Source organism: Bos indicus x Bos taurus, chromosome 10 (genome assembly GCF_003369695.1).
Source record: "Bos indicus x Bos taurus breed Angus x Brahman F1 hybrid chromosome 10, Bos_hybrid_MaternalHap_v2.0, whole genome shotgun sequence".
Taxonomy (NCBI): domain Eukaryota; kingdom Metazoa; phylum Chordata; class Mammalia; order Artiodactyla; family Bovidae; genus Bos; species Bos indicus x Bos taurus.
The window spans coordinates 79,060,783-79,087,807 of record NC_040085.1 but is presented as its reverse complement, the minus strand read 5'-3'; the positions used below and the strand labels follow the sequence as shown (position 1 = coordinate 79,087,807).

Sequence of the window (27,025 nt, the reverse complement as noted above, 5' to 3'; positions counted from 1 at the left end):
CCTACCTCATTGGCCACTCCTCCAGCCTTCTCTGATAACACCTATATTCCTCTTCAACTCACCTTCTAAATACTAATGTTCCTCAGGAGTTTGCAGGCCCTCTTCTCTTACTATATTATATTACCCTCCTAGTGTGAACGCATGGCTTTAAATGACATGGTCTCCAAAAAAAATTTTTTTAATTATTTATTTATTTTTAAATTTTATTTTTAAACTTTACAATATTGTATTAGTTTTTGCCAAATATCGAAATGAATCCACCACAGGTATACATGTGTTCCCCATCCTGAACCCTCCTCCCTCCCCATACCTATAGCCTAGATATGTCCTCTGAGCTACAAACTTGTATATATAATTGCTTATTTGACATCTCTACCTGATGTTTTGATATCTCAAATTTAACATATTCAAAATGAATTCTCTCCCAACCGTTTCCCATTATCCCCTGCCAGCCCCTCTGACCACAATCCTCCACTCAAGGGAAGGCCATCATTCACCCCATTTAGAAGTTACTTTTATAACTTCTTTCCTTTGCTCCCAGTATGCAGTCCAGCTACAAGTCTGGTCTTGAGTCTATCTCTAACCTACCTACTTCTACTGCCTCTACTCCACTCCAGGCCACCATCAACTGTTGCCTTAAAGTACCATTACTGCCTCCTAACTGGTCTCCCTGCTTCTATTCTTTGCCTCCCTTCATTCTGTTCTCTTTGCATCACTCAATATCATCTTAAACTATGAATTTTCGCATTTTCTTCACGTGGCTTCCCAATATATCTAGAAAAAATCCAAAATCCTTATCCAGTCCTATAAGGACATATGTGATACATTCCTGCTTCTCCAAAGACATTCCAGAGTTGTTCTCTATTACTTGCTCACCAAGCTCCAGCCAAATGGCTCTCCCTTAGTTCCTTGAACACATTTAGCTCTTTCCTATGCTAGTGATTTGCACGTGTCATTTCCTCTACCTAGGAATGCTTTCTCTTCCATTGATTAGCTGTTTTTTTATTCTTCAGGGCTCTGTTCAACCATCAACTCACATAAAAAGGTTATGTATGCCTGATCACTTTATCCCAGGAAGGTTCCCCATAACCCCAGTTTACTTTCTATCCATCCCTACTGTTTCCATTACAGCACCCATCACAATTTCGAATTCTTTTGTTTTTATATAGTACTCACTTTTTGTCTGGCTATCATAAAAAAGAGCAAGCTTGTTTACAAATTGTAAGCTCCATAAACAAGGACAAGAACTAGTCTGTCTTGTTCACTACTTTATCTCCTAGCACCCAGAACCCATCACCTGGTGCCTGGCAGAGTACTGTATGTAATTCACAAGGAATTTAGGTCTCCAAGAGTCATTTCTGATACTATGAAGCTCTGAGACTGTCTTTACTATGAGCTTTAAGGGCTTTTATGCAAGCTTCTCTGTAAGCAGCTAGTAGGCACTAAATAAATATTTGCATATTGAATGAATGACACCACAAATGATAAATGATACCCAAATTTTTGTCTCTATTACTAACCTCTCTCTGAACTCAAACTATTTCTAACTGCTTGCTAGGTATCCCCAAGTGGATGTTTATCTCAATTTTAACCATGTCCAAAATCCAGATTGTCATCTTCCCCACCAAACCTGTTCTTCTTCCCGTATTATCCATTTCAGTTATTGCCCAATTTTCCTCCCACTCAGCTACAAACTCTAGATCTTGAACAATCTCTCTCATCCTCCATATCTAAATAATCCCAGTGGTTCTGATTCCTCCAAATTTATTCCTACCATAATGTACTGTTTAGGTTTTTCATTATCTTTCAACTCCAACATGAAAACAAGCTTCTAACTGGCCACCTTGCCCTTAAAATTCCCCTTTCCAATCCATCTTTTATGCAGCCACTCTAGTTATCTTTCCAAAACACAGAGAAGTTTATGTCACTTCCCTTGCCCAAAGTTCAGTGCCTCAGAATTAACAGTCAAATCCCTAAGCGTGGCATTTTAAATATTCAACAGTATGTCCTCAAATACTGTTTCAGTTAAAGCATCCACTATACTCCTCAATGAATCCTTTTCTCCAGTACACACTGAATTGGCTACTAAATGAACATTCCAACCTATTTCAGTGTTCAAGATCTTTCCCTTGGGATAGTTCTTCAGTAATAAGACCCTCCAGTAATAAACGCTGCAATCCAGCTGTGATCTTTGAAATCCTTTCCTGTCTTCAAAATCTAACTCATATGCCATCCTCCATGAAGACTCATCTTTTCCCTCCAGTCAAAACAAATCTATCCTTCCCTGGTGTTCTCACAACACAGTTTAACCTCTCTTTAACAATTATCTCACCCTGCTTTGGGAGTTAGTCGTCTTTCAGCATGTTTTTCTCACTAGTTAAGATTCAGTGAATTTATTCATCCTCCCACTAACTCAGCATGGTGCTTGCACAAACTAAACATTTAGGAAATATTTACTGAAGGAATAGGTAACCTTCTTCATTTACAGGGGGTGCGGGTGGGGGTGTCAAAGCTAGAGATTAAGTAATTTGCCAAAAACGAGATCTCTACTTAGCTTAGTTGACCTCACTTTGTCTCATACGAAGACAGTGGAATTTTTCACTCCCTAACAATAACAAAACGCCCCTGGTTTTATTTTAAAATATTTCTTTCATCCTCTTTACATATTAAATATGCTGCGTCGACCATTGGGTCAAAATGAGGAAGAAGTACAAATTCTTAACTTCAAAGTTAATATTTAACTTTGAATGAAGTTTAACAAATGAATCCTAAGTGCATTTCAGAGCCTCATGAGCAAGAGGGATAAACTTTAATAAACTAATCGAATTCTTTTCTCCGAAGAGACTTCAGAGGATAAATAGAAACTGCGAAACGAATACAGGCGGTAAACACTCACAGCTCCACACCCTCGCCTTCAAATGACACGCGAAGGAGAAACCGGCGGCCCAGCCCCTCCGAGTCGGCAGTCTTCCTTCTTCTAGTCCCAGAAAGTGGACATATGGAAAAAGAAGGTAGATCTGGGGCTGAAATATCCAGGGCAGAGTCGCCCTGGCATCATCGTTCCCCGATTACAACGGCCTAGTGAAGGGCCCCAAGGTTGGCGGGCGGGCCTCGCTGCGGGTACAGTCTGGGAGCCCCCGCCCAGGGCACTCGCTGACTCTAGTTTTCTCAGGTCGGTCTTGTCCCCATGTCCCTGGCCCCCAAACCAAGTAAAGGAGCGGAAACACCGGCCCCAGAAGCCCTCGAGGAGAAAAGCCGAAGCCGTAGGGCTTCAGATCCGCCGCTCCAGATCCGGGTGGGGTGCCCCGGGGGCGGTTTCCCGGTCCTCTCCGGGGACAAACTCGGCCCGCGCCCCCGAGAAGCCGGCGCTGACTTCCTCCCTCTCGGAGACCCCCCAACCGAGCGGGTGTGGTCGGGACCACCCGAGAACTCACCTTCTAGTCCCGGGCAGCAGTCCGTCAGTCAGTCGGTCCCGAATTCTGTCCACACAGAGCTTCTTCCGGCTCTTGCCGGAAGCAGTTCAAGCGCGGGACAGGAAGTTTGGCCGCCCCCACGCACACACCCACTCGCTTGCCTCCCAGCCCCGCGACCGTATAGCCGAAGAGGTTTCCCGCCCGGTGGCCTCAGGCCTGCGCGGGCCAAGCTGGTAGCGCAGGGCTTGGCTCTGTGAGGGTAGGATCTGCGCTCTCCCGCCTCCCACTCATTCCCTTTCGGCCTTTGTAGCTCCGTGGTCTGCGAAGCCCGAAAAAACGGGGTCAGTCAATTCTAGTCGTGACGTCACTGCTTCCCTGCTGCAACGGACGGGGTAGTTTTTCCTGTCAGCTGAGATCAGTACAGGTTGCAGTGGAGGCAAGCGAGAAAGAAAAGATCACTACTTAAACATTTATCAGAGTTCTCTCAGTGGAGAGGACTTTGAAGCTTCAGTGGAACTTAAGAAGGAACTTCCAGAATAGTTCTGCATTGCATACCGGGCGGGGTAAAAAAATTGAGACTCAGGTGTATAACTTTCTTTTTGAAATGTGGATTCCCTAGTCTTCGTTCCGTCAGTACATTCGGATGTAAAGAGCTCTCGGATGTCCACAGGGGGCTAGAACCCTTGAGTTTCAGGCTTGATGCCACAATTTAGAGCTTTGTGTGTCTGACTTGAGTTTTTGAGATTAGTAATTTTTGAATACTTGCTGGGTCCCAAAGGATGGAGAGACTCAGCTAAGATAGTGGTGTGCCAGCGTGCTCAGCCACGTCCAACTCTTTTGCGACCCCATGGACTGTAGCTCCCCCCCGCCCCCCAGGCTTCTCCAGGCAAGAATACTGGATTGGGTTGCCACTTCCTTCGCCAGGGGATCTTCCCCACCCAGGGATCAAACCTGAATCTCCTGCATTAGCAGCCAGTTTCTTTACCACTGAGCCACCTGGGAATAAAAGCCATTTTCTAAGAAGGGCGTTTTCAAGAATAGAGACAGAGTTGAAGAAACCAGTAGTTTCCTACACAAAGGATGGTGATTTGAAAAGAAGCAACACCTTTCAAGGGAAGGTTATTTCCTCCTTAGATAAGCTGAGTTTATCTATCCCAGGTGCCTATGGGGTTCTTGTTGTTCAGTCGCTCAGTTCTGTCAGATTCTCTGTGACCCCATGGGCTGCAGCACACCAGGCTTCCTGGTCCTTCACCATCTCCTGGAGTCCACTCAAACTCATGTCCATTTAGTCGGAGATGCCATCCAACCATCTCATCATCTGTTGTCCTCCTTCTGCCTTCAATCTTTCCCAGCATCAGAGTCTTTTGCAATGAGTCGGCTCTTCACATCAGTATTAGAGCTTCAGCATCAGTCCTTCCAATGAATGTTCAGAGTTGATTTCCTTTAGGATTGATTGGTTTGATTTCTTTGCTGTCCAAGGGACTCTCAAGAGTCTTCCCCAGCACCACAGTTGGAAAGTGTCAATTCTTCAGCACTCAGCCTTTTTTAATTGTCCAGCTCTCACATCCTTACATGACTACTAGAAAAACCATAGCTTTGACTATACAAACCTTTGTCAAAAGAGTGACATCTCTGCTTTTTAATATGCTGTCTAGGTTTGTCATAGCTGTTCTTCTAAAGAGAAAGTGGGATATTTACTTGGGAAGTGAAAGTGTTTGTCGCTTAGTTGTGTCTGACTCTGCAATCCCATGAACTATAGCCTGCCAGGCTCCTCTGTCCATGGAATTCTCCAGGCAGAATACTGGAGTGGGTTACCATTCCCTTCTCCAGGGGACCTTCTTGACCCAGGGATCGAACCCAGGGTCTCTTGCATTGCAGGCAGATTCCTTACTGTCTGAGCCACCAGGGAAGGGCCTACCTAGCTCAAGAGACTGGAAATAAGATAGATTTAGGAGTTATCAACACTTAGACAAGAGATGAAGCTCTCTATGGAGATGAAATGGAAAAGTATATACAACAGAAAGAGCTGAAGGCCACTGAGGTCAACTGGAGTGACTGATACAACACAGTTCGAATCTACACAAAAGCATACTACAGTTTGTAAACTGCTGACCATAAACCAGCACAACACTTAAAAAAAAACCCTCAATTTTACTGTATTAAAGGGTTGATTACAATGAATAAAACAAATGCTCTTATATAGAGATACATTAATAGGTCCTGAACATGCATGTTTACAACCATTTGTTACTTTTGCTCAGTCAGTTCTATCATTTTTGAAGTTGTATTTAAATCTTTTTCATCACTTAAAACTTGAAGTGATGTCTATACCTATTTCTCTTGAAATCTTTGTAACTATTTGATAGTATGCGCCTACTAACCTAAAATAAACATAGGCTTTTATCAATATAGATTTGGGTTTTTAGGCTATACTGTGGACTACTTGGCAAAACACAAATAGATCATCTTCTGTAGTAAGTCCCTCCATCAACCTAACCAGTCTCAGTTATTTAACTTATACTACTTCTGACACAAAGCCTCTATTCTACTCCAAAAACTGTTCCACAAGCTCTGAATTTCCCCCAACTCCTGCACACACACATACCCTGCCATTAAGTCCCTTTTCCATCAACACAATATGGAAACACTATCCTATTTATTCTTGCATCAAGCTACAGTTCAAGAATTACGTAAAGCATTTCCAAATGAATACATATTTGTAAGTGTCTTTTCAAGTATTCTATTTTAAACAAACATTATAAAGTTATAAAAACTATTAAAAAATATTTTGTATGATCTATTAAAGTTACATTAAATCTCCAACAGTTTCTGAATATCTGATACAAATTTCATGTAATATTAGTTTTAGCAAAAGAAGGAAAAATAGGTCATGTTGACATCAATCTATTATAGTAAATAGTCATATAGGATGTAGAGTAAATATATGATATTGAAGATATAGGCGTGAATTATGTTGTGCAACTAAGAAAATATCACCTATTATCACATTTAAAGCAAAGCGATCTATACTCTTAAGGGTTTTTTAATGTATTGTGAAATCTTTCAGCAGAATGGAAAGAAATCCATGTATTTCCTTGATGAAGATGTTTATGGAGATTACAAAGAAGTATCTCCTGAAATGCAAACTATCTGCTTTCCGATGTTACCTCCTGTCATCATGGACTGGAATGCAGCTGGAAAGAAAAAAAAAAAACGAAGTTATCTGACAACATAATGTCACCATCATACATGTTTGTCAATAGACCAGGCACATATATGATTAATGTGAATAATTTCTTTGATGATTTTAAGTACTGAAGGAAACTTTCATGAAAAGAAACCGCTAGTAAAACTGCTACCAAAGTTACAGGACAAATCAACCCAATTAACATCTTAAAAATGTGTTTTTTACCCAAACTATAAATGTTTAATTGGTGTCTACATCCATGTTCAATGTTACAGAGTCTGAAGACTACAGCAAAATAAGTATGAGGATAATGTCAGAAAAAACAATTGTAATAGCTTAAAAAATATTAGAAATCTAATCATAAAGTTTTACTAAGTAAGTGAAATGAACATCTATCATGTGAGTGAATTTTATATTTCAGTTTGGTAAACACATTAACCAAATACATTAGATCTTCTTCTTAAAAAGGAAAAATTAACAGTTTGATTTAATTCTCTTCATTTAAAATAAAAGATTGTTGAAATCTGTATGTTAGCCAAAAAAAAGAAGTCCAAATACTGAAAATCTGCTTAATGTAATCTTATGATTGATGACTTAGAACCATTCAATCTAGAAAGTTACCTAGAGGCTAGATAACTTTCACAATTCTTAAAATTTTTAATAATTATTTACAAAAACAAAGAAATATTTTATAATTTGAAATGAGAAAAAAATAGCTCTTAAATACCACTAAGTTGAACTTTCATAGAGTTTAAGATATTTAAGGTTTCACAGGAAAGAAATGTGATTCAAAAGAGAAAAAAACAACTGAAAAGAATTAAAAGAAAAAAGACAATATTTGTGCTGAACAGATGTGTATAGTAAATGAATCTACATTCATCTTACCTCCCATGTTTTCCAATCCATTTATCATAGTCTCTTTGATCTATAAATCGAAATAGGTATATTTTATATTGTTCAGACTTCAGTGTTTCTACTTAATGGTTTACATTTTTGCAAAAGGCAGCAATATTATTTAGCACTTTCTGTCTAAAAATAGATATTTTTCATTTTATATAGCTAGATCAGAAAAGTTTCCTATCAATTGATTTTTTAAAATATTAATACAATCCTATTTTCCCACTGTCTAATCTTCAGTTATATGTCATATGCTGTATGCCCTCTTTTCAAAAAACAAACTATATAAGCACACATACACATACACCTTTGCCTATCATTTGCATGTTTCAAGAACATCCTAGGTCAGGGGTCTCTGGACCTCAGATTGATAATTGCTGATTTTCAACCACAAGAAGGGCAGGTTGTAGGGTGGTGGAGAGGTACTAAGAAATGCTTAAAAGATTTTTGAGAAAGAACAACTTCTAACACATAGTAATATTCCATAAATATTTGCTAATGAATATTACAATTTAGAAAAGACAAAAACCTATAATCTAAGAAAAGTAAAGTTTAATAAAATTTAAATAAAGGGAATGATGAGAAGGTTTCTCAATCAGGAGCATTATACTCCTCTGGGAGGTAAAGTTAATTTATGATATTCAGTATACTTTTATTTTACATAAATATTTATTATGAAACTAATATTAAACTCAAATAATACAAAAGCATATCAAGTAGCAGGAAGAATGATATTGATCAAGAATAGAAGCAAGTTCTACCTTTAGCTTTCCTTCTTTAAACCACTGACTCAGTTGGAGAATACCAAACTCAAATTTATCCTTATAATTTAACACCAGAAATCTTTCTCTGTAGTGGGGAAGAAAATGATAATGATCAGAGACTAGGGAGGGAAAAAGCTCATATCAAATCATTCCTGAATTCAAAAATGTGTTAATTACATAGAGTCTGGTCAAATACAGCTTTAGGTGCAATTACAAGCATACGTATCGTGCTGCTGCTGCTAAGTCGCTTCAGTCGTGTCCGACTCTGTGCGACCCCATAGACAGCCTCCCACCAGGCTCCCCCATCCCTGGGATTCTCCAGGCAAGAACACTGGGGTGGGTCAAGCATACATATAGTGGAGTTCTATTGTTTTGTCTGCTCAGGATCGACAGTCCCATGTAGTATTAACACTGTGGTTTTACTTTGTAGGTTGCATCTTTCCCTACCCTCATGCGATGAAAGCCAGGCCAGTCTGAGCCAATACTTATCAGCTTTGGGACTTGATAAAACTGCAAGAAGAGAACTGTTCTCTTTTTGCTTGGATTGCTAACCTGGTGAAACGCAAGAGCAAAGATTACAGTCATCCTGTTGCTACTGCAAGAGGAGAGTCCGCAGGGAGCCACACCAACCCAGAAAAAAGCACAGCCCAGGGTGAAGAAAAACTGAGTCTGGACACCACTATGCAAACCTTTTACCCAGCCAAATCTAAGCCAGTACTAATATTGAACTTCTCAATACATGAACCAATAAATGTCTTTTGCACTTAAGCCAATATGAGTTGAATTTCTAACATTCACAAAAAAAAGATGGACTGAACAGGTGCATTTTTCAAAAAGTTTTCTGCCAGGGAGCTAGTTAACCAAAACCTAAATACTGAACCACCTTAAAATGTACATTTTCAAATTTTATATAATAGGAAACAATTATATATGAAGAACAATATATTTCCTATACATCTGTGATCTTTATTTTTTTACAGTCTAAAAGCAAAATACATCATTTTATTAATTTTTTGTATATTCTTTTTTTTAATTTTTATTTATTTATTTTTACTTTACAATATTTGTATTGGTTCTGCCACACATCAGCATGAATCCGCCACGGGCGTATGCGTGTTCCCCATCCTGAACCCATCTGTGATCTTTAAACCTATTGAATCTGGTAATATGGGGAAAGTGTAGAACATACCTTGTGATGTTTCTTTCTTTCTGGATTGCTTCTATAGCAGGGGGTAGTGGAGGAGGATAAGGCACATCTTTGTTGTACTGAGAAATTTGACCACATAGGATGATGTGGCTGTTCTGATTCATCTGTTCAGAGAAAATTGATGATTATACCTTAAGATATATACCTTCCCTGTATTTAATGATCTTATGGCTGCCTCAATGAAAGCCTCCTTGATTCTAGTATTTAATCTTTTTTCTTAGTTTCCGTATCAGGGATTGAACCTATGCCCTCCGCAGTGAAAGTGCACAGTCCTAACAACACTGTGGATTAGGACTAAATACTATAAGGAATTCCCTATAGTATTTAATCCCTTAATGCCAATTAATTGATTTTGCTCTAAAGACTCACCCAGTATATGTATCAAAGAGTTTTAATTAGCTAGCAAATAAATCTACCCCAAAGGTTTTTCCAGTAGTCACGTATGGATGTGAGAGTTGGACTATAAAGAAAGCCGAGTGCCAAAGAGTTGATGCTTTTGAACTGTGGTGTTGGAGAAGACTCTTGAGAGTCCCTTGGACTGCAAAGAGATCCAACCAGTCCATCCTAAAGGAAATCAGTCCTGAATATTCATTTGAAGGACTGATGCTGAAGCTGAAACTCCAATACTTTGGCAACCTGATGCGAAGAGCTGACTCATTCGAAAAGACCCTGATGCTGGGAAAGATTGAAGGCAGGAGGAGAAGGGGATGACAGAGGATGAGATGGTTGGATGGCATCACCGACTCAATGGACATGAGTCTGAGTAAACTCTGGGAGTTGGCGATGGACAGGGAGGCCTGGTATGCTGCAGTCCATAGGGTCGCAGAGTCAGACACAACTGAGCGACTGAACTGAACTGAAAGGAATATAGAGGTAAAAAATAAGATTTTGGTAATCTGTAAAAGAATTTCATTAGTTGTCATTGTCATCATTGTTGCTACTTCATTATTGGTAGAGTATTTCTTTGGGTTTAAATAATTTAACCTCAGTTGAAAATAATTTTACATATAGTAAAGGACAATGTAGTGTCAATAGCTAATGTTGATAAATTATAAAGCTGTTGATTAAAATATTCAAATACCTGTAAACTATAAAAATCCTTTCCCAACCCAAAGTTAGAGGGCGATGGCTGAGAGCTGATGGTTAGAAATGAGTTAAAGCTTAGAACTTCACTTGTATAATACAACTGTAATTTTTCACAAAAATAAAGGTGAAAATATAACATTGCTAGAACTAAAACTAATGCTCATAGTGCAAATCTGCAAACAAATGGAAACAGCTTCATCAAGCTCTTCTGTATCACTTAATTAGAATACTGACCATCATGTTGTTTTTCACCATAAACCCTACAAGTTTATAAAGTTTTTTTTTTCTCACTATCAGTTAAAAAGATATCACATCAAATAAAATATAGCATTCAAATTTATAACCAAATCAGAAAACAACCTGACTTATCACTGTATCACTGATGTCACCGCCAACATTGTCGAAGTAAACATCCACTCCAGCTGGGCATAATTTATGGAGTTGTTCTGCAACATTCCCCTCTTTATAATTAATTGCAGCATCGAAGCCCAATTCTGAGGTCAAAAAGAGGCACTTCTCAGGTGTTCCACAAATTCCCACGACTCTCGAACAGCCCAGCAAACGGCCAATCTAGGGGAGAAATTTTTGAAAATTAAACAACTTTCTCTTGTCACAATTTACGTGGAAAAATGTGAAAATATGAAAGATAATACAAGTACCTATATGAAAATATTCATCACAATTTAGGCTTTTGTAAGTCTTTTCAAGAAAGGTAATTTGAAACCAAAAGAACTGAGAACAGATATAACAGCATTTTTAAAAACATTAAGAGTGAATAAAATTAGACTTAGTTTGAAGGTTAAAAATCTCACAATTTAAAGATGAGCTCATAAAAGGAACACTCAAACCAAAAACATCTCTATCTTGCAATTCAATATTTTTTGGGCCTGTGAGGAACTAAAATCACTATTAAGATAAAATGTTTGTTTCTGTGGTTTCACACTTTGAAGGCTACTATTCATAAAATAATGTACTTTATAAAACTGTATCATAATGTTTATATCTCTGTTGCTGTTGTTTAGTAGTTAAGTCATGTCTGACTCTTTTGCAATCCCATGGACTGTAACTCGCCAGGCTCCTCTGCCCATGAGATTTCCTAGGCAAGAATACTGGAGTGGGTTGCCACTTCCTTCTCCAAGGGATCTTCCCAACCCATGGATTGAACCCATGTCTCTGCGTCTCCTGCACTGCAGGCAGATACTTTACCACTGAGTCACTTGGGAATATATTAACCTACCTCTAGAACCCAACAAGTGCTTTCTTATTTGAAGATATTTTTTAAATATAAATTTATTTTTTCAATTCATGGAATTCCAGACACGTACTCTGTGATTTTTTTCTCCTTCATACAGATTAGAGCAATGCTCCAGCATTTACCATGTCATTTTTGGTTAAAAGAGAATAAAATATAAAAAATCTACAACATTTTTCACATTGTTAGGAAGAGTCTAAGCATGCAATAATATCATTTCTACCAAATATATGTAAAATAACATTACAAATTTGTTCAACTGTATATTTTAAACTATATACACAGATCCAGAGATTCAGTTATGACCAGTTTTTTAGAAAATCAGATAATTCTCCAAAAGCTTACCTGCCCAGCCAAGGATCCACAAGCACCAGCAGCCCCACTAACAACCATTGTCTGATTAGATCCAGCAGTTATATGACCTTTTTCCTGTACCCCAATCAAGGAAGTCAAACCAGGCATCCCTATAGCTCCAAGAAAATATGAAAGGTGTCCATCCACAAGTTGTGGGTCTACCTAAAATAAAATATATACCTTTAAAAAAATAATATTAGGAATTTCTGTCTTAAGTCAACAAAGTAGAGACAACCTATGACTTCATGAATATGAACTCCCCAAATTCATATGTTAAAGACCTAACTCTTTCAGTGTGACTTTATTTGGAGATAGGGTCTTTAAGGAGATAATTAAGGTTAAAATGAGGGCATCAGGGAGGGGGCCTTAATCTGATAGGATTAAGGGCCTTAGAAGACAAAGGGCCACCAGAGATCTGTTTCTCCGAAGTTCACAGAAGAAAGGCTGGATGCTGTGTGAGGATACAGGGAGAACAGGGCCATCTGAAAGCCAGGAAGAGAGCCTCCAACAGAAACCAAATTTTCCAGCACCTTGACCTCAGACCTCTAGCCTCCAGAACTGTAAGAAAATAAATTTCTGCTGTAATAATAAATTTCATTCCATTGTATTTTGTAACAACAGTTCAAGCGGACTATAAACAACCCAACATAAACAGTAAACCATTTTTCAGTCTTTCTTGCCAGTGTCTCAAATATATCAAAAGAGAAGAAACACTTTACAGGAAAACACTACACAAAATTAGAAGGTTTAAAAATCTCTGAGCAATTTCAGAGTAAACACTTATCTATGTAAAAGTCAGCTCAAACTCTAACTGTTCTCGTTACTGATACTTCAAATGTTTCATGAAAATATAAGGAAGGTGTGATACAATTTCTTCTCGTTTAATTACAGAGTAAAATGAGGTCTCTCAGCTTTTCAGCATTTTACACTTATATGTTTAACAGGCCCAATCAATAGTTAATTGTACATCTCTTACATTTTCTGTCTGTTTTCTTATCTGTAACATTAAGGGAAAATGAAAAAAAAAATTATATAGAAACTCTCTACCGTAAAAGTTTTATAATAATTTTAGAGATTAAAAATGTAACAAACCACCAAAAGTAATCAAGATTCACCACCTTGATTTGCAATTAAACTGCCACAAAGAAAAAAATGTCAGTCTGTAATCAGTTTTAAATGGCTATCAGTCAAGTCTGATGTGTAGATAAAGGTAATGGAGATATTAAAGTCTACAATACACAGAAAGGTCTACAGTACAACATACAGAAATATGGTGGTTTGGTGGTTTAGTTGCTAAGTTGTGTCCGACTCTTGTGACGCCATGGACTGGAGCTTGCCAGGCTCCTCTGTCCAAGGGATTTTCCAGGCAAGAATACTGAAGTGGGTTGCCATTTCCTTCTCCAGACATAGAAATATATCCTGTAGGTAGCAGTTATCTATTAGTAAGGCCAGTAAAAAAAAAAAACATCGTGAGATAAGTTGTGTTTAGTAAACATCATTTTTCTATCCTTTCTGAATTCCTCTTCCTCATTTGTAATACCTACTCCTCAAACATTTTTAAGCTCTCCCCAACTGCTCAATTTCCCATTATATCATTATGACAGGGAAAGCTAGAAACGCTGAATGTTTCTTTTTCACTTCCTACTAGAAATTTCTAGTTAAACATTGTATATTAGTACCATTGATAAAATGATTGTGTAATGTCTCCCATATCACTTGTATCTTAACACCCACCTTTAACTAACTGTAAGAATTTGTAATCATAAAAAATACTAAAATTGTACAAAGCTTTTTACAAAGCCTTAATCACATTTATTATAACTAAATTTAATTTAAATCAATTCTAATTTAATTAAATTTAACTTAATTCTCACATTCACTGGTGAGATAGCTATTGTTTTCATTTTGCACATGAGGAAACTGAGGTTAGAGACATACTGTAACTTCCTTGATGACAATTATTAGGCTGAATTACATGAAGCTGCCAGTTTTTGTAGGTCAAAGCAGACAAATACTGGTAATTTCACATGACTCAACCAAACAGTAGAAACCGAACTCAAGATTTCTGCCACAAGATAGAATTTCAAGCACAAACCAAATGGATTTCTTGAATCAAGTGGTAATTGCTTGTTGTTATTGTTCAGTCACGTAGATGTGTCCAACTCTGCAACCTCATGGACTGCAGCATGACAGGCTTTCCTGTCCTTCACTATCTCTGGAGTTTGCTCAGACTCACACCCATTGTGTCAATGATGCCACGCAACCATCTCATCCTCTGTCGGCCCCTTCTCCTTCTGCCCTCAATCTTTCCCAGCATGAGGGTATTTTCCAATGAGTCAGCTCTTTGCATCAAGTGGACCAAGTATTGGAGCTTTCTTAGGAAACCTTTCAAGCATTTAACTATAAAGGGCATTCTGGTTCTTAGTATAAAGCATTTTTTGATGCGTATAGCTCAGGTTTTATTTTATACATGTAAAATTTGAGAATTAAATATGGAAAACAACATCATTCATTGGCAATCTAAGAACTGTCATATATAGTTATAGCCAACAGTGGAAGAGGAATAAAGGCTTTTCACATTCTGGAAGCTATCTAAAAAGAAAACATATGCTTTTATTTTTCCCCTGACAACAAACAAAACTGAACATCAAATGCACAAAGGAATAACAAGAGAGAAAAATCAGATCCTTTATATTGTACATCACCTTTTCAAGGATATTTCCATCCAGAATAACCTTGGTTTGCCAGGGCCAATAGAAGGAAGTCACAAAATCACCTTTCATAAAATTTGTGTGTTTGCTTTCTTCTATAATCCCAACACCTCCACCATCAACCACCTGAGACAGCTGCCAAGGTGTTATATAGTCACTGCCAGTGTCTTCATTCATTCTACAACGCTGAAAAAAGAAACATAGATTGGGATACTTCTGTCTGATAATACTGAACCAGTTTACTTATTCACCCAGTGATTAAAAGGAAGTATATAATTCAGTAATATTAAGTACAGTGTTAGCCAAACAAAACTCATCTTAATTTCTCTTTTCCTTTTAGTTATTTTTTATCCTGAAAAAAACAAGAAGTGAAATTCAAAAAGAATTTAATGAACCTCAAGCCTATTATATAGAATGAAATAAATAAGAAAGACAAATATCATATATTAATGCATATATATATATATATATATATATGGAATCTAGAAAGATGGTACTGATGATCCTATTTAGGGGACAGCAAAGGAGACACAGATGTAAAGAACAGACTTACAGTCACAGTGCGGGAGGGAGAGGCTGGGATGACTTAAGAGAGTAGTACTGAAACATATATATTATGATATGTAAAACAGATAGCTAATGGGAATTTTCTGTAAGATGTAGGGAACCCAATGCCAGTGCTATGTGATAACCTGGAGGGATGGGATGAGGAGGGAGGTGGGAAGGAGGTTTAAGAAGGAGGGGACATACGTATACCTATGGCTGATTCATGTTGATGTATGGCAGAAGTCATCACAATATTGCAAAGTAATTATCTTCCAATTAAAAATAAAATAAAAATTTAAAAATAAAGTAAAAAAGAATTTAAGGAGCTTTCCTGGTGGCTCAGTGGTAAAGAATCTGCCTGCCAATGTAAGAGACAAGGGTTTGATCCTTGGTCCGAGAAGATTCCACATGCCATGGAGCAACTACGCCTGTGTGCCACAATTATTGAGCCTGTGCTCTAGCGCCCAGGAACAGCAACTATTGAGCCCACTTACCACAGCTGCTGAAGCCTTCAGCACCCTAGAGTCCGTGCTCCACTACAAGAGCGGCCACCGCAATGAGAAGCCTGTGTACTCCAGCAAACAGTAGACCAACACCCTGCCGCCCCACACAACTCCGCTCTGACCCTGCAACCAGAAAAAGCCTTTGGGCAGCAACAATGAGCCAGCACAGCCAAAAATGAATTAATAAATGATTTTTTAAAGTATTTGAGAGGATATGTGTAGCTTCTATGCAAATTCTATGCCCTTTAAAAAAAAAGAATTTACATTCTAAAATTAGATTGTGGTAAACAGACAACTTTGTGAGTGAATTAAAAACTATTGAAGTATACAGGACATGTGGATTGTGTGTGTGTTAGTCGCTCAGTCATGTCCAACTGTTTGCAGCCCCATGGACTATATCCTGACAGGTTCCTCTGTCCATGGGGATTCTCCTGGCAAGAATACTGGAGTGGGTTGCCTTTGCCTCCTCAAGGGGATCTTCCTGACCCAGGGATCGAACCCATGTCTTTTATGTCTCCTGCATTGGCAGGCAGGTTCTTTACCACTAGTGCCACCTGGGAAGCCCCTCTTAAATATTTAAAGAAATTTATGTCCTATATGCTAGCATAATACAAGATTCTGTGTCAATGGGTTGTAGCAAATTAGGTACACTGACATGTTGCTGATAATATTATAAAACATCCATTTTTAATAGAAAACAGACTTGCAACATATAGACCATAATACTACTCATTTCTTCAGTTGAGCAATACTGCTTCCACAATGGAAATAACCCAAAAGAGAAATGAAACAATTTTTATACAGCTGTTCATCAAACTTCAGACCAAGTACTACATCATTCCCCCTAACTTCAGATGGATGTTCTCTTTATTCAAAGACCAAGTGTCACCACAGCACCACACCCTTCCATAGAACTAGGGCTAAAGACTTCTCTGGGAGGCAATTAAAGCTTTCTTCCTCTCTGTGGCTCATTCTTTCCTCTCTTACGGAGGCCAAGATGTATAAGCCTACAGTGTGGTCCAGGAGATGGAAGAGATGGAAGCCTGCTCCATCAAGGGGCCCTACATGGTCTGGTTCAGTTCACCAGGGTAAATGACCACATGGCATATTGATGCCAAAGCTCCTGTGGGAATATACTATACTTCTGCTTGTGTGCCCCTCCCATATATCCTTTCAATTTTTTTTAAGATTTAAAAAGAAATGATTTATTTATTTTTGGCTGTGCTGGGTCTTCATTGCTGCACAGGTGCTTCCTCCAGTTGCAGAGAGTGGGGGCTACTCTTCAGTTGCGTTGTGTGGGCTTCTCACTGCGGTGGCTTCTCCTGTGGGCTCTAGCACATGTGGGCTCAGTAGCTGTGGCGCACGGGCTTTAGTTACCCCATGTGGAATCTTCCCAGACCAGGAATGAAACCCATGTCCCCTGCACTGGTGGCAGACTCTCAACCACTAGACTACCAGGAAAGTCCCTATATATTCTTCAAAGCAAGTATAGCAGCCATTGGATACTGGCCACACCAAGTCTTGATTGGCTAATCGAAAAAGTGGGAAGGAGTATAGGTAAGTGAATGATGTCAATAAGATAAAATGTCATACAACCAGCAAAATAATATTTGGACTAATTTCTCATATGAAGATATGAATATAAATCACAAATATGAAATCAAAATAGTATATACATATTAAATATAACCATGTAAAATATAATACGCACATAGTGATTAAAATCAGTCATAAATTTGGAATGATATAAAATTACAATCATTTAATGCTCAGCAGATTCCTTTTTTCCCTTTAAAGATGCCTGTGTCCTTTTTTTTTAAAGAATACTTTTTAAAAAATATTTATTTGGCTGCACCAGGCCTTAGTAGTGGCATGTGGGATCTAGTCCCCTGACCAGGGACTGAACCCAGGCTCCCTGCAGGAAGCCTCAGAGTCTTAGCCACTGGACCCCCAGGGAAGTCCCACTTATGCTTTTTTTTTTAAGAACAGTGTCTAGTGAAAGCAACCAAAGTCATTTTCTTCCTTCTTTTAATTCGTATTTAATAAGCACTTATGCTAGTCACTGGAGATACAGGGATAAATAAGACCTCTGTTTTAATAAGTTCTTATTAGGGAAGACAAACATCTGATAACTAAATAATTATTAATTAAAACTGGGATACATGCTGAAGGTCAAGGTATTTTTGAGAAAATCTAATAGAGAGGAATAGTCTGAGGGTTAAGGGTGATTTGCCAAAGTAAATCTCTTTTAAAGCATAAAGCAGGCTTCTAGGGAATAAGAGGGGTTGGTCAGGGAAAGGGAAAGGAAGTTTTTAGATATGGAGGCTTGTTTTAATTTGTACCCAGAATTTTGTTTTTTTTTATTATTATTGATCTACTTGTGTCTGTGTTGGGTCTTCCTTGCTGCATGCTGGCTTTTTCCAGCTGTGGTGGCTTCTCTTACTGCAGAGTTCAAGCTCTAGAGCATGGGCTCGGTAGTTGCAGCACCTGGACTTAGTTGCCCTGAGGCATGTGGGATCTTCCTGGACCAGGGATCAAACCTGTGTCCCTGCACTGGCAGGCAGAGCCACCAGGGAAGTTCCCAGAATGTTGTTTTAATCAGTTATTATAATATGACAGACATAGATACAATTGCCTTGAAAGAAGAATTTATTATAATACCGTAGAGAAAAGGCATATCATATCACACAGGGCCACATGGGAAAGTACCAGAGTTTGGAGGCAAAAGTGGGGAGAGGACAGCATGGCCCACTCTTTATTGAGGCTTCCAGGAAAAGGAGTGGTAAGGTACGGTAGGCAAGCTTGGGTACATTAGAGTTGGACAGACTGAATAATTTCAGTGGGCTCTGGCTCATGGATGTGTTCCTAGTTGTCTGGCACCTAGCCCTTGGGTGATTTAGGGCGGGGTAGAAATATTGATGTGGTATGTGAGAGTCAGAGGAAGGAAGTGGCTGGAAATATGGGTTTTAAGTTGATTGATTTACATATGAAAGGTATGTCCCACGAAAATTGTTTATTATCTCTAAAAATCAGCTAGCACTGGGAGGGGCAGTCTCTCCAGGATTAGCAAGGCCCCTAAGATGTCAAAGCATCATAAAATACAGAAAATGATTTTATGACAAATTATAAAATACAGAAAGACATGATTAATGCAAGGCCTAAGCCAAAAGGCGTACTGGTGTGTTACACAAGAATCAAGTCCAGCAAGGCGAGGGTCAAAGGGTATGGGAGAGGCTGGACAGCCAAACAGGGGCCAGAGTCTTAGACCATGTCCAGAAAGTTAATCTTTCAGTTCAGTGCAGTTCAGTTGCTCAGTCGTGTCCAACTCCTTGCGACCCCATGAATTGCAGCACGCCTTCCTGTCCATCACCAACTCCTGGAGTTCACTCAAACTCATGTCCATCAAGTCAGTGATGTCATCCAGCCATCTCATCCTCTATCGTCCCCTTCTCTTCCTGCCTCCAATCCCTCCCAGCATCAGAGTCTGTTCCAATGAGTCAACTCTTCACATGAAGTGGCCAAAGTATTGGAGTTTCAGCTTTAGCATCAGTCCTTCCAATGAACACCCAGGACTGATCTCCTTTAAAATGCAAGGTTGGATCTCCTTGCAGTCCAAGGGACTCTCAAGACTCTTCTCCAACACCACAGTTCAAAAGCATCAATTCTTTGGTGCTCAGCCTGCTTCACAGTCCAACTCTCACATCCATACATGAGCACTGAAAAAACCATAGCCTTGACTAGACAGACCTTTGTTGGCAAAGTAATATCTCTGCTTTTCAATATGCTATCTAAGTTGGTCATAACTTTCCTTCCAAGGAGTAAGCGTCTTTTAATTTCATGGCTGCAGTCACCATCTGCAGTGATTTTGGAGCCCCCCAAAATAAAGTCTGACACTGTTTCCCCATCTATTTCCCATGAAGTGATGGGACCGGATGCCATGATCTTCGTTTTCTGAATGTTGAGCTTTAAGCCAACTTTTTCACTCTCCTCTTTCACTTTCATCAAGAGGCTTTTTAGTTCCTCTTCACTTTCTGCCATAAGGGTGGTGTCATCTGCATATCTGAGGTTATTGATATTTCTCCCAGCAATCTTGATTCCAGCTTGTGCTTCTTCCAGCCCAGCGTTTCTCATGATGTACTCTGCATAGAAGTTAAATAAGCAGGGTGACAATATACAGCCTTGAAGTACTCCTTTTCCTATTTGGAGCCAGTCTGTTGTTCCATGTCCAGTTCTAACTGTTGCTTCCTGACCTGCATACAGGTTTCTCAAGAGGCAGGTCAGGTGGTCTGGTATTCCCATCTCTTTCAGAATTTTCCACAGTTTATTGTGATCCACACAGTCAAAGGCTTTGGCATAGTCAATAAAGCAGAAATAGATGTTTTTCTGGAACTCTCTTGCTTGTTTGATGATCCAGTGGATGTTGGCAATTTGATCTCTGGTTCCTCTGTCTTTTCTATTCTTTTTTTTTTTTCTTTTTTTGTTTTGGTTTTTTTTATCCTCTGTCTTTTCTAAAACCAGCTTGAACATCTGGAAGTTCACGGTTCACATATTGCTGAAGCCTGGCTTGGAGAATTTTGAGCATTACTTTACTAGCGGGTAAGATGAGTGCAATTGTGCGGTAGTTTGAGCATTCTTTGGCATTGCCTTTCTTTGGGATTGGAATGAAAACTGACCTTTTCCAGTCCTGTGGCCACTGCTGAGTTTTCCAAATTTGCTGGCATATTGAGTGCAGCACTTTCACAGCATCATCTTTCAGGATTTGAAATAGCTCGAGGATGCAAAAAGCCTCAACAAAACAGTAGTAAAATAAATCTAGCAACATATCAAAGGAAAGGAACTACACAGCAGGACCAAGTGGGATTTTTTTCCCCCAAGAATGCAGGATTGGTTTAACATCTGAAAGTCAATTAATATAATAAACCATATCAATGGATTAAAAGACAAAAACCATACAATCATTTCAATAGAAGCAGAAAAAGCATATGACAAAATCCAAATCCCCCTTTTGGGTGAGGAGTTAATGGGGATTTTATTGTTTAATGGGCACAGAGTTTCTGTTTAAGATGATGAGAAAGTCCTGGAAACAGAAAGTGCCAATGTCTGTACAGTACTGTAATGCCCTTAAATATACACTTAATAATAGTTAGAATAGCATCCTTTATATTTACATGCATGTTACCACAATAAAAATTATCCAATGCCCCTTGATGATAAAACAATCAAAAAACCAGGAATAGAAAGAAATCTCCTCAGCCTAGATAAAGGGCATCTAGAAAAATCCCACAGCTAAGAACAAGCTTACTGGTGAAAGACTGAGTGCTTCCCCCTTAAGATCAGGATCAAGCAAGGATGTCCATTCTTGCCACTTATAACACTGTATTAGAGGTTCTAAGTCAGGGTAATAGACAAGAAAATGAAACAAAAAGGATCCACTAGGAAAGCAAGAAGTAAAACTATCCATGTTTATGAAGCCTAAGTTCATGTGCCTGATGGCTTCTCAGCTGTAGACCTAGGCAACACATAATTTCTTTTCAATAAACCTCCTTTATCTGGAAGTAGCATCAGTGAGTTTGTTCCTTTCAAAAGAGACCTACTAGAATAAAGAGCTTGTACAGAGTCTGAGAGGATTTCCCATCTTAATTTACTATCTCAAGTTTTACTTAGTACTAGGAAGTGATCTGGACTTCTGAAAGACACTGACCAATCATATGCACTACTATTATGAAAACATTCCTTCCGTAACATTCCTTAATAACACCAGGGAATAAACACAAAGGTAATTTGTAATTTACAGGTATCAAGATATATTGCTCAAATATTTATTAATCATGAGGATTATATAATAAAATTCAGATGTGGGACCTCCCTGGTGGTCCAGTGACTAAGACTCTGCAGTCCCAATCTGGGGAACTTGGGTTTGATCCCTGGTCAGGGAATTAGATACTGCATGCTGCAGCTAAGATCCAGCTCAGTCAAAATAAATAAATAAATATTTTAAAAATAAAAATAATAAATAAGTTTTAAAAATAGAATAAAATTCAGATGCAACATGAAAAAATATGGATACAAAATTATTTTCACAAGGCCACAAAACCCTGATTCTTACCATGTAAGGATCCACGGAAAGATAAAGAGTTCTGACTTGTACTTGTCCTTCATTGACACAATCTGGTAAGTTTACTTCTTCTACTCGGAAATTTTCTGCCACTGGATGACCATTTTTTCCTAAAATATTAGACAAAAATATAAAATCAAAAAGGCACTTTCCCATAGAATTATTTATTATTCTTTACATGGTCACTCTAGGACTTACAGCACTCCCTAAATACATATGTGAATAAATCTATTGCTTTGAAATTTCTCTATAGCTCAGCATAAATTCTTCAAATAGTTTCAACTGCTCTTGGCTTTCTCCAAGAATTTCCTTTGGCATGTTGCTGTCAATGTCAAAATCTTTTTTAAGTGATAACAGGTAAATCACCTCATCTGTTACAAAATTAAAAAAGGATTTCAAAAAGCAAAAAAGCACAGCCAGCTTTTTTTTAAATAGGAAAATTAAAATTTACCAGGTAGCAGAAACACCACATCAGCCAAAGTAAACTGGTAAACTATCCTTTTTCATTTTAAGACGAAAACAGAAACTTAAATGACTATTATCAAAACTTCCTATTCATTTTTTCAAATTTATTTATAATTGAAGGATAATTGCTTTATAGTATTGTTTTGGTTTCTATCAAACATCAACATGAAAAACTTCCTGTTCTTTGAATCATCAACTTTCTAAAGCGAAAACGGAATGCAGACATTTTAATCGAATTGCTCTCTTTCTAAAACTGAGAAAAGGTAAGTGTCTTCCCCAGGCCACACACTAGGTACACAGCAAAACCAAGGGAGCGCAGGCCCAAATCTCTCAGGTTAGTTCCTCACTTAAGCTTGGTGTGGTTCAGGTTAGATGTCGGGTAGCTGACTTATGATGCAATAGGTCAGTGCTTTTCACATAAAACAGAAAAGCATATCTTAAGAATCAATATTACACGTTATAAACAAAAAACAAAAGCCAAATATATTTGTAATACTATCTTCTAAATATTGTAATAACTTTAAAATATTATTTCTTATTTCTTCAACAAGTGGCCTTGATAATTATTTAAAAAATGATAATATTGTTTAAAGAATTTCCTCTAAGATCTCAACTAGTGTTAGTATCTTCCTTCCTTCATTTACCACATTGACATTATATTATTACTTTTTGTTACTCCATTTGCATTAATAATTATTAAAGACCACAGCTGTTCAGACAAATACAGACAAATACATACCAGGTCTGGAATTCAATACCACTCTTTGTACAATCATCACCTTGTTTGCACAGTGGTCTCACAAGACTTCTTTATAAAATAACTCCTATAAACAGAAATGTTTTAAATCACAAGAAAGTAATGATATATTCAACAATTTAAAAGCTAAAACAAAAGTGCACTTGTGTTTCTGAATGAGGAAAGGAAAAATCATATTTAGGATCCCAAAAAGATTATAGTTTCCTGTCAGGGTTTGCCTCCTCAAGCAAGTATGTGAAAAAGACTAAATCTAATTAGAATATGTAGCTAACAGGGACAAATTTACTGAAGATTGTGTGGAACAAAATGTTTTGGCCTCATAATTCAAGCATACTCATCTTCATGTCTTCATGACTAAGGCTCCTACTGTGGCTTAATTAAAAGAAAACAATATGATATATTCCTCTGGAGTTAGCCAGATAATCTACTGCTTAACTGAGATGTAACCACATTTTCAAAAACTCTTTACCAACATGGAAATTTCTTAATAGTTTTGCCGATTATAAAAGTAACCTATCAAAAGCATTTTAAAATCCTCACCTTCTAGGAAGTTATGTAACACAGGATGGCTAAGTAAACGAAAAAAGATCAATTTATTCTGGGTTTACAATTTAAACTAATGAAAGAAGTAGAATGAAGTTCCAGTGCTGGCACTCTCTGACTTGGACCTTCGTCCTTTATCCATCACTAAACATGAACAGACTGTTAATGTTACTCTGTGTGCCGAGGACTGTTATGCTATGAAATATACATATATACATGCACATACATATTCATATAGTATTTAATATATTTAATCTAACAATTCTATTAGATGTTTTTATTATTATCCCCAATTTATAGATGAGGGAAATAAGTCTTAAAGGGTTTAAGCACTTTTCTAAGGTGGTGCTGTATGCACTCTGTCTCATCACAGCAGGAACTCTATAATGTCTTATAGGGCTAAATATATTTTTAAAAGAAAATCTTCTGTTGACTCACCTTGTGTATAAATTTCACAAGGGGTTAAAAAACAAAGTTTTCCAAACTGACACTGGATCCAAAGAAAACTGACCGTAAGTGGTGTTTAACAGCACCGTGATAGCTAAATTTTCAACCAAAGGAGTCTTTTCAAATGAGGTTTCATATTTGTCACCTTTTTCTCTAATTACTTTCAATGCATGCTTTATCTCTTCAAATGATGCACATGGTAGACTTGTCCAAATATTGCTTATCAGCATGAAAAGTAAACTACTAGTCTTTCCCTCTGTGATTGATGGGGTCGCAAAGAATCAGACAAGACTGAGTGACTGACCTGAACTGAACTGAGTCTTTCCTTCTGTATTAAATTAGAAAGTTTTTAAGTGCCAAACACTACAATTAACTAATGTAGGGTAATCGTGCAGTATCTCTCAAAAGCACAACAAACAACACATTTAAAACATAAAGATATTTAGTTCCAAAATTAAAATCTAAAATATGATACACCAGCTCTAGATCTGAAAGGAAGGGTGGTGGTGGTGTTAAATTCACCCCGAATGGGAAGAGAAAAACGGAAGTCCTTATTGACTGACATCAAGCAAACCATATTCGCCAGGTATGACATTAAGTAGGTTCTTAATTGGTGGTATGCAATATTCCCTGGTGGTTCAGGCCATAAAGAATCCACCTGCAATGCAAGAGACCTGGGTTCAATCCTGGGGTTGGGAAGATCCCCTGGAGAAGGGTATGGCAACCCACTCCAGTATTCTTGACTGAGGAATCTCCATGGACAGAGGAGCCTGGCGGGCTACAGTCCACGGGGTCACAAAGAGTCGGACACGACTGAGCGACTAAGCACAGCACAGCACAATATTCCAAAATAATATAAGATCAATTATCAACAGAAAAATTCTAGCACCCCTAAAAAAGAGAGTGTTATCTGAATGTCTACCTTCCAGCCTAATATACGGGGAAGGACACTGAACTAGGAAGAGCAGACTACATGTTCTGCTTCTAATCACTTGGGATTTGGGGAAAGTTCCTTCTCTCAGCCTGTTTCCTGAATGTTCTTAAGTGCCAGGACTAAGGACTTAATAGCCATTGGCTCCTTTAACCCACCACCGAACAACCCTCTGAGGACAGTACTGTTACAGTTCCCATTTTATAGAGGAGCAAAAGGAGGCACAGAGGTTGAATAACTTACCCACGATCACACAACTGATAACGAAGACACTGCATGTGCTAAGTCGCTTCAGTCCTGTCCCACTGTTTGCAACCCTATGGACTGTAGCCGGTCAGACTCCTCTGTCCAAGGGATTCTCCAGGCAAGAATACTGGAGTGGGCTGCCATACCCTCCTCCATGTATTTTATTTTATTTTTTTTTTCCCTCCATGTATTTTAAGAGGAGAGATCCAGGGATCCAGGGATTCCCGACCCAGGGATCAAACTGGAGTCTCTTATGCCTCGTGCATTGGCAGGCGGGTACTTTACCACCAGCGCCACCCGGGAAACCCAACAAAGACACTAGTGTGTTAGTCTCTCAGTCCTGTCCAACTCTTTGCAACCCCATAGACTGAAACAAAACACACACCACTGCCATAACAGGAGCTTCCTAACACCTTAAAAAAAAAAAAAAAGGTTCTCCATCATGATCTTGCTCAATTATTGGGCTTCCCTGGTGGCTCAGATGGTAAAGCGTCTGCCTGCAATGCGGGAGGAAATGGCAATCCACTCCAGTACTCTTGCCTGGAAAATTCCATGGATGGAGGAGCCAAATGACTATTGCCCAGGGCTTTATTACCAAATGTGTAAATCTCCGGGATTTCCTCCACCTTTTGAGCTGGCGGCTCTCCTCTCCTTTGATATTTCTGGTTTCCTTCTTCCTTTCCCCAAGTCTAGTACGTAGGGATTCCTGATTGGATCTTTGTTTTCTCACCTTCCTCGAGGGCTCCCACCACCAACCACTTACTGGTATGCAAATTACTAAAAAAAAATCTTCAGCCCAGAATTTCAAACTGATTTCCCAGAATGTTAGCACCACAAAGACAAGGGACTCATGCCTGTTTAGTTCAGTGATTTATGTTCTCCCTCTTTGCCTGGCACATAGTAGGTGCCCATTAGTGTTAGTCGCTCAATTGTATCCCGACTCTTTGCGACCCCATGGACTGTAGCCCGCCAGGTTCTCTGTCCAAGGGGGTTGTCCAGGCAAGAATACTGGAGTGGGTTGCCATTTCCTTCTCCAGAGGCTCTTTCCAACCCAGGGATCAAACCCAGGTCTCCTCCATTGCGGGCGCTTTCTTTACTGACTGAGCCACCAGGGAAGCCCAGGTGTCCATTAAATATCTGCTAAATGAAGGTCCCAAAGGCACCTTAGACACGACTCTGGCCAAACTTGAGGTGGCTTTTGTTGTTCAGTCGCTCAGTCGTGTCCGACTCTACGACCCCATGGACTGCAGCACGCCAGTTGCTTACTACCAACAATTCTTTTTTAAAAGAAAGAAGAAAAAAAAAAGCTCTGCTTCTCCTCAAGCATTCCCTATCCCAGTGACCTAGGCAATGATGCCAGCGTCTCGGCAGCCCCGGGAAGGAGCCGGGAGGTCCTCCCGGTCAGGAAGGGGCCCGCCCCTGTTCCTTGATCCTCCTCGCCCGGAAGGCCCGACCCAGACGCGGGAACCCCACCCTTAACCACCCCGGCCTGCGGCCCCAAGCGCCTCACTCACCGCTGACGAGCTCGGGAGGAAGTCTCGCGCGCTTTGCGGAAATCTGCAAAGGGCTAGCCGGGCGACCTCTGCCCTCCGGCCGCAGTA

The 27,025-nt window shown here is 38.9% G+C and overlaps 2 protein-coding genes and 1 long non-coding RNA gene across 11 annotated transcripts in view; 1 reads left to right on the top strand and 2 right to left on the bottom strand.

The window, feature by feature from the left end:
• The window catches only part of ZNF410 (zinc finger protein 410), a 44,458-nt gene extending 40,751 nt beyond the window's left edge, over nucleotides 1–3,707 (bottom strand). For 2 of the 6 annotated variants that reach the window (XR_003512833.1, XR_003512832.1), the window contains exon 1: nucleotides 3,435–3,706. The gene's annotated coding sequence lies outside the window, so the exon portion shown is untranslated. Of the gene's footprint in view, nucleotides 1–2,896; nucleotides 2,978–3,434 lie in introns of all 6 variants that reach the window. The other 4 variants (XM_027552392.1, XM_027552393.1, XM_027552391.1 and 1 more) reach the window with 4 other exon arrangements.
• Nucleotides 1,637–9,029, top strand: LOC113899099. Its single transcript, XR_003512834.1, has 2 exons — nucleotides 1,637–3,011; nucleotides 8,692–9,029. It is a non-coding gene; the product is annotated as an uncharacterized LOC113899099 (long non-coding RNA).
• PTGR2 (prostaglandin reductase 2) lies at nucleotides 5,545–27,025 on the bottom strand. 4 transcript variants are annotated; one of them, XM_027552395.1, is made up of 10 exons: nucleotides 26,939–27,025; nucleotides 23,240–23,324; nucleotides 22,027–22,145; nucleotides 14,866–15,057; nucleotides 12,152–12,322; nucleotides 10,915–11,124; nucleotides 9,451–9,572; nucleotides 8,259–8,346; nucleotides 7,486–7,525; nucleotides 5,545–6,607 (listed from the first exon to the last, which is right to left on the bottom strand). In XM_027552395.1, the coding sequence occupies exons 2-10, from the start codon at nucleotides 23,274–23,276 to the stop codon at nucleotides 6,531–6,533; spliced, it is 1,056 nt and encodes a 351-aa protein (XP_027408196.1). In that variant the 5' UTR covers nucleotides 23,277–23,324; nucleotides 26,939–27,025; the 3' UTR covers nucleotides 5,545–6,530. The 4 variants fall into 4 exon arrangements, with proteins under 4 accessions (XP_027408196.1, XP_027408197.1, XP_027408198.1 ...); XM_027552396.1 differs by lacking the exon at nucleotides 26,939–27,025 and adding an exon at nucleotides 24,811–24,832; XM_027552397.1 differs by lacking the exon at nucleotides 26,939–27,025 and adding an exon at nucleotides 24,239–24,336.

What these genes read in the sequence shown, in the direction of transcription:
- PTGR2 (XM_027552395.1), bottom strand. Translation starts at nt 23,276, where the DNA reads ATGATTGTACAAAGAGTGGTATTGAATTCCAGACCTG. An exon ending in TTTCCGTGGATCCTTACATG is followed by an intron (nt 15,058 to 22,026) that starts GTAAGAATCAGG and finishes TTCTTTTTTCAG; the next exon opens with CGTTGTAGAATGAATGAAGA. An exon ending in GTGATACAGTGATAAGTCAG is followed by an intron (nt 9,573 to 10,914) that starts GTTGTTTTCTGA and finishes TTCTCTGAACAG; the next exon opens with ATGAATCAGAACAGCCACAT.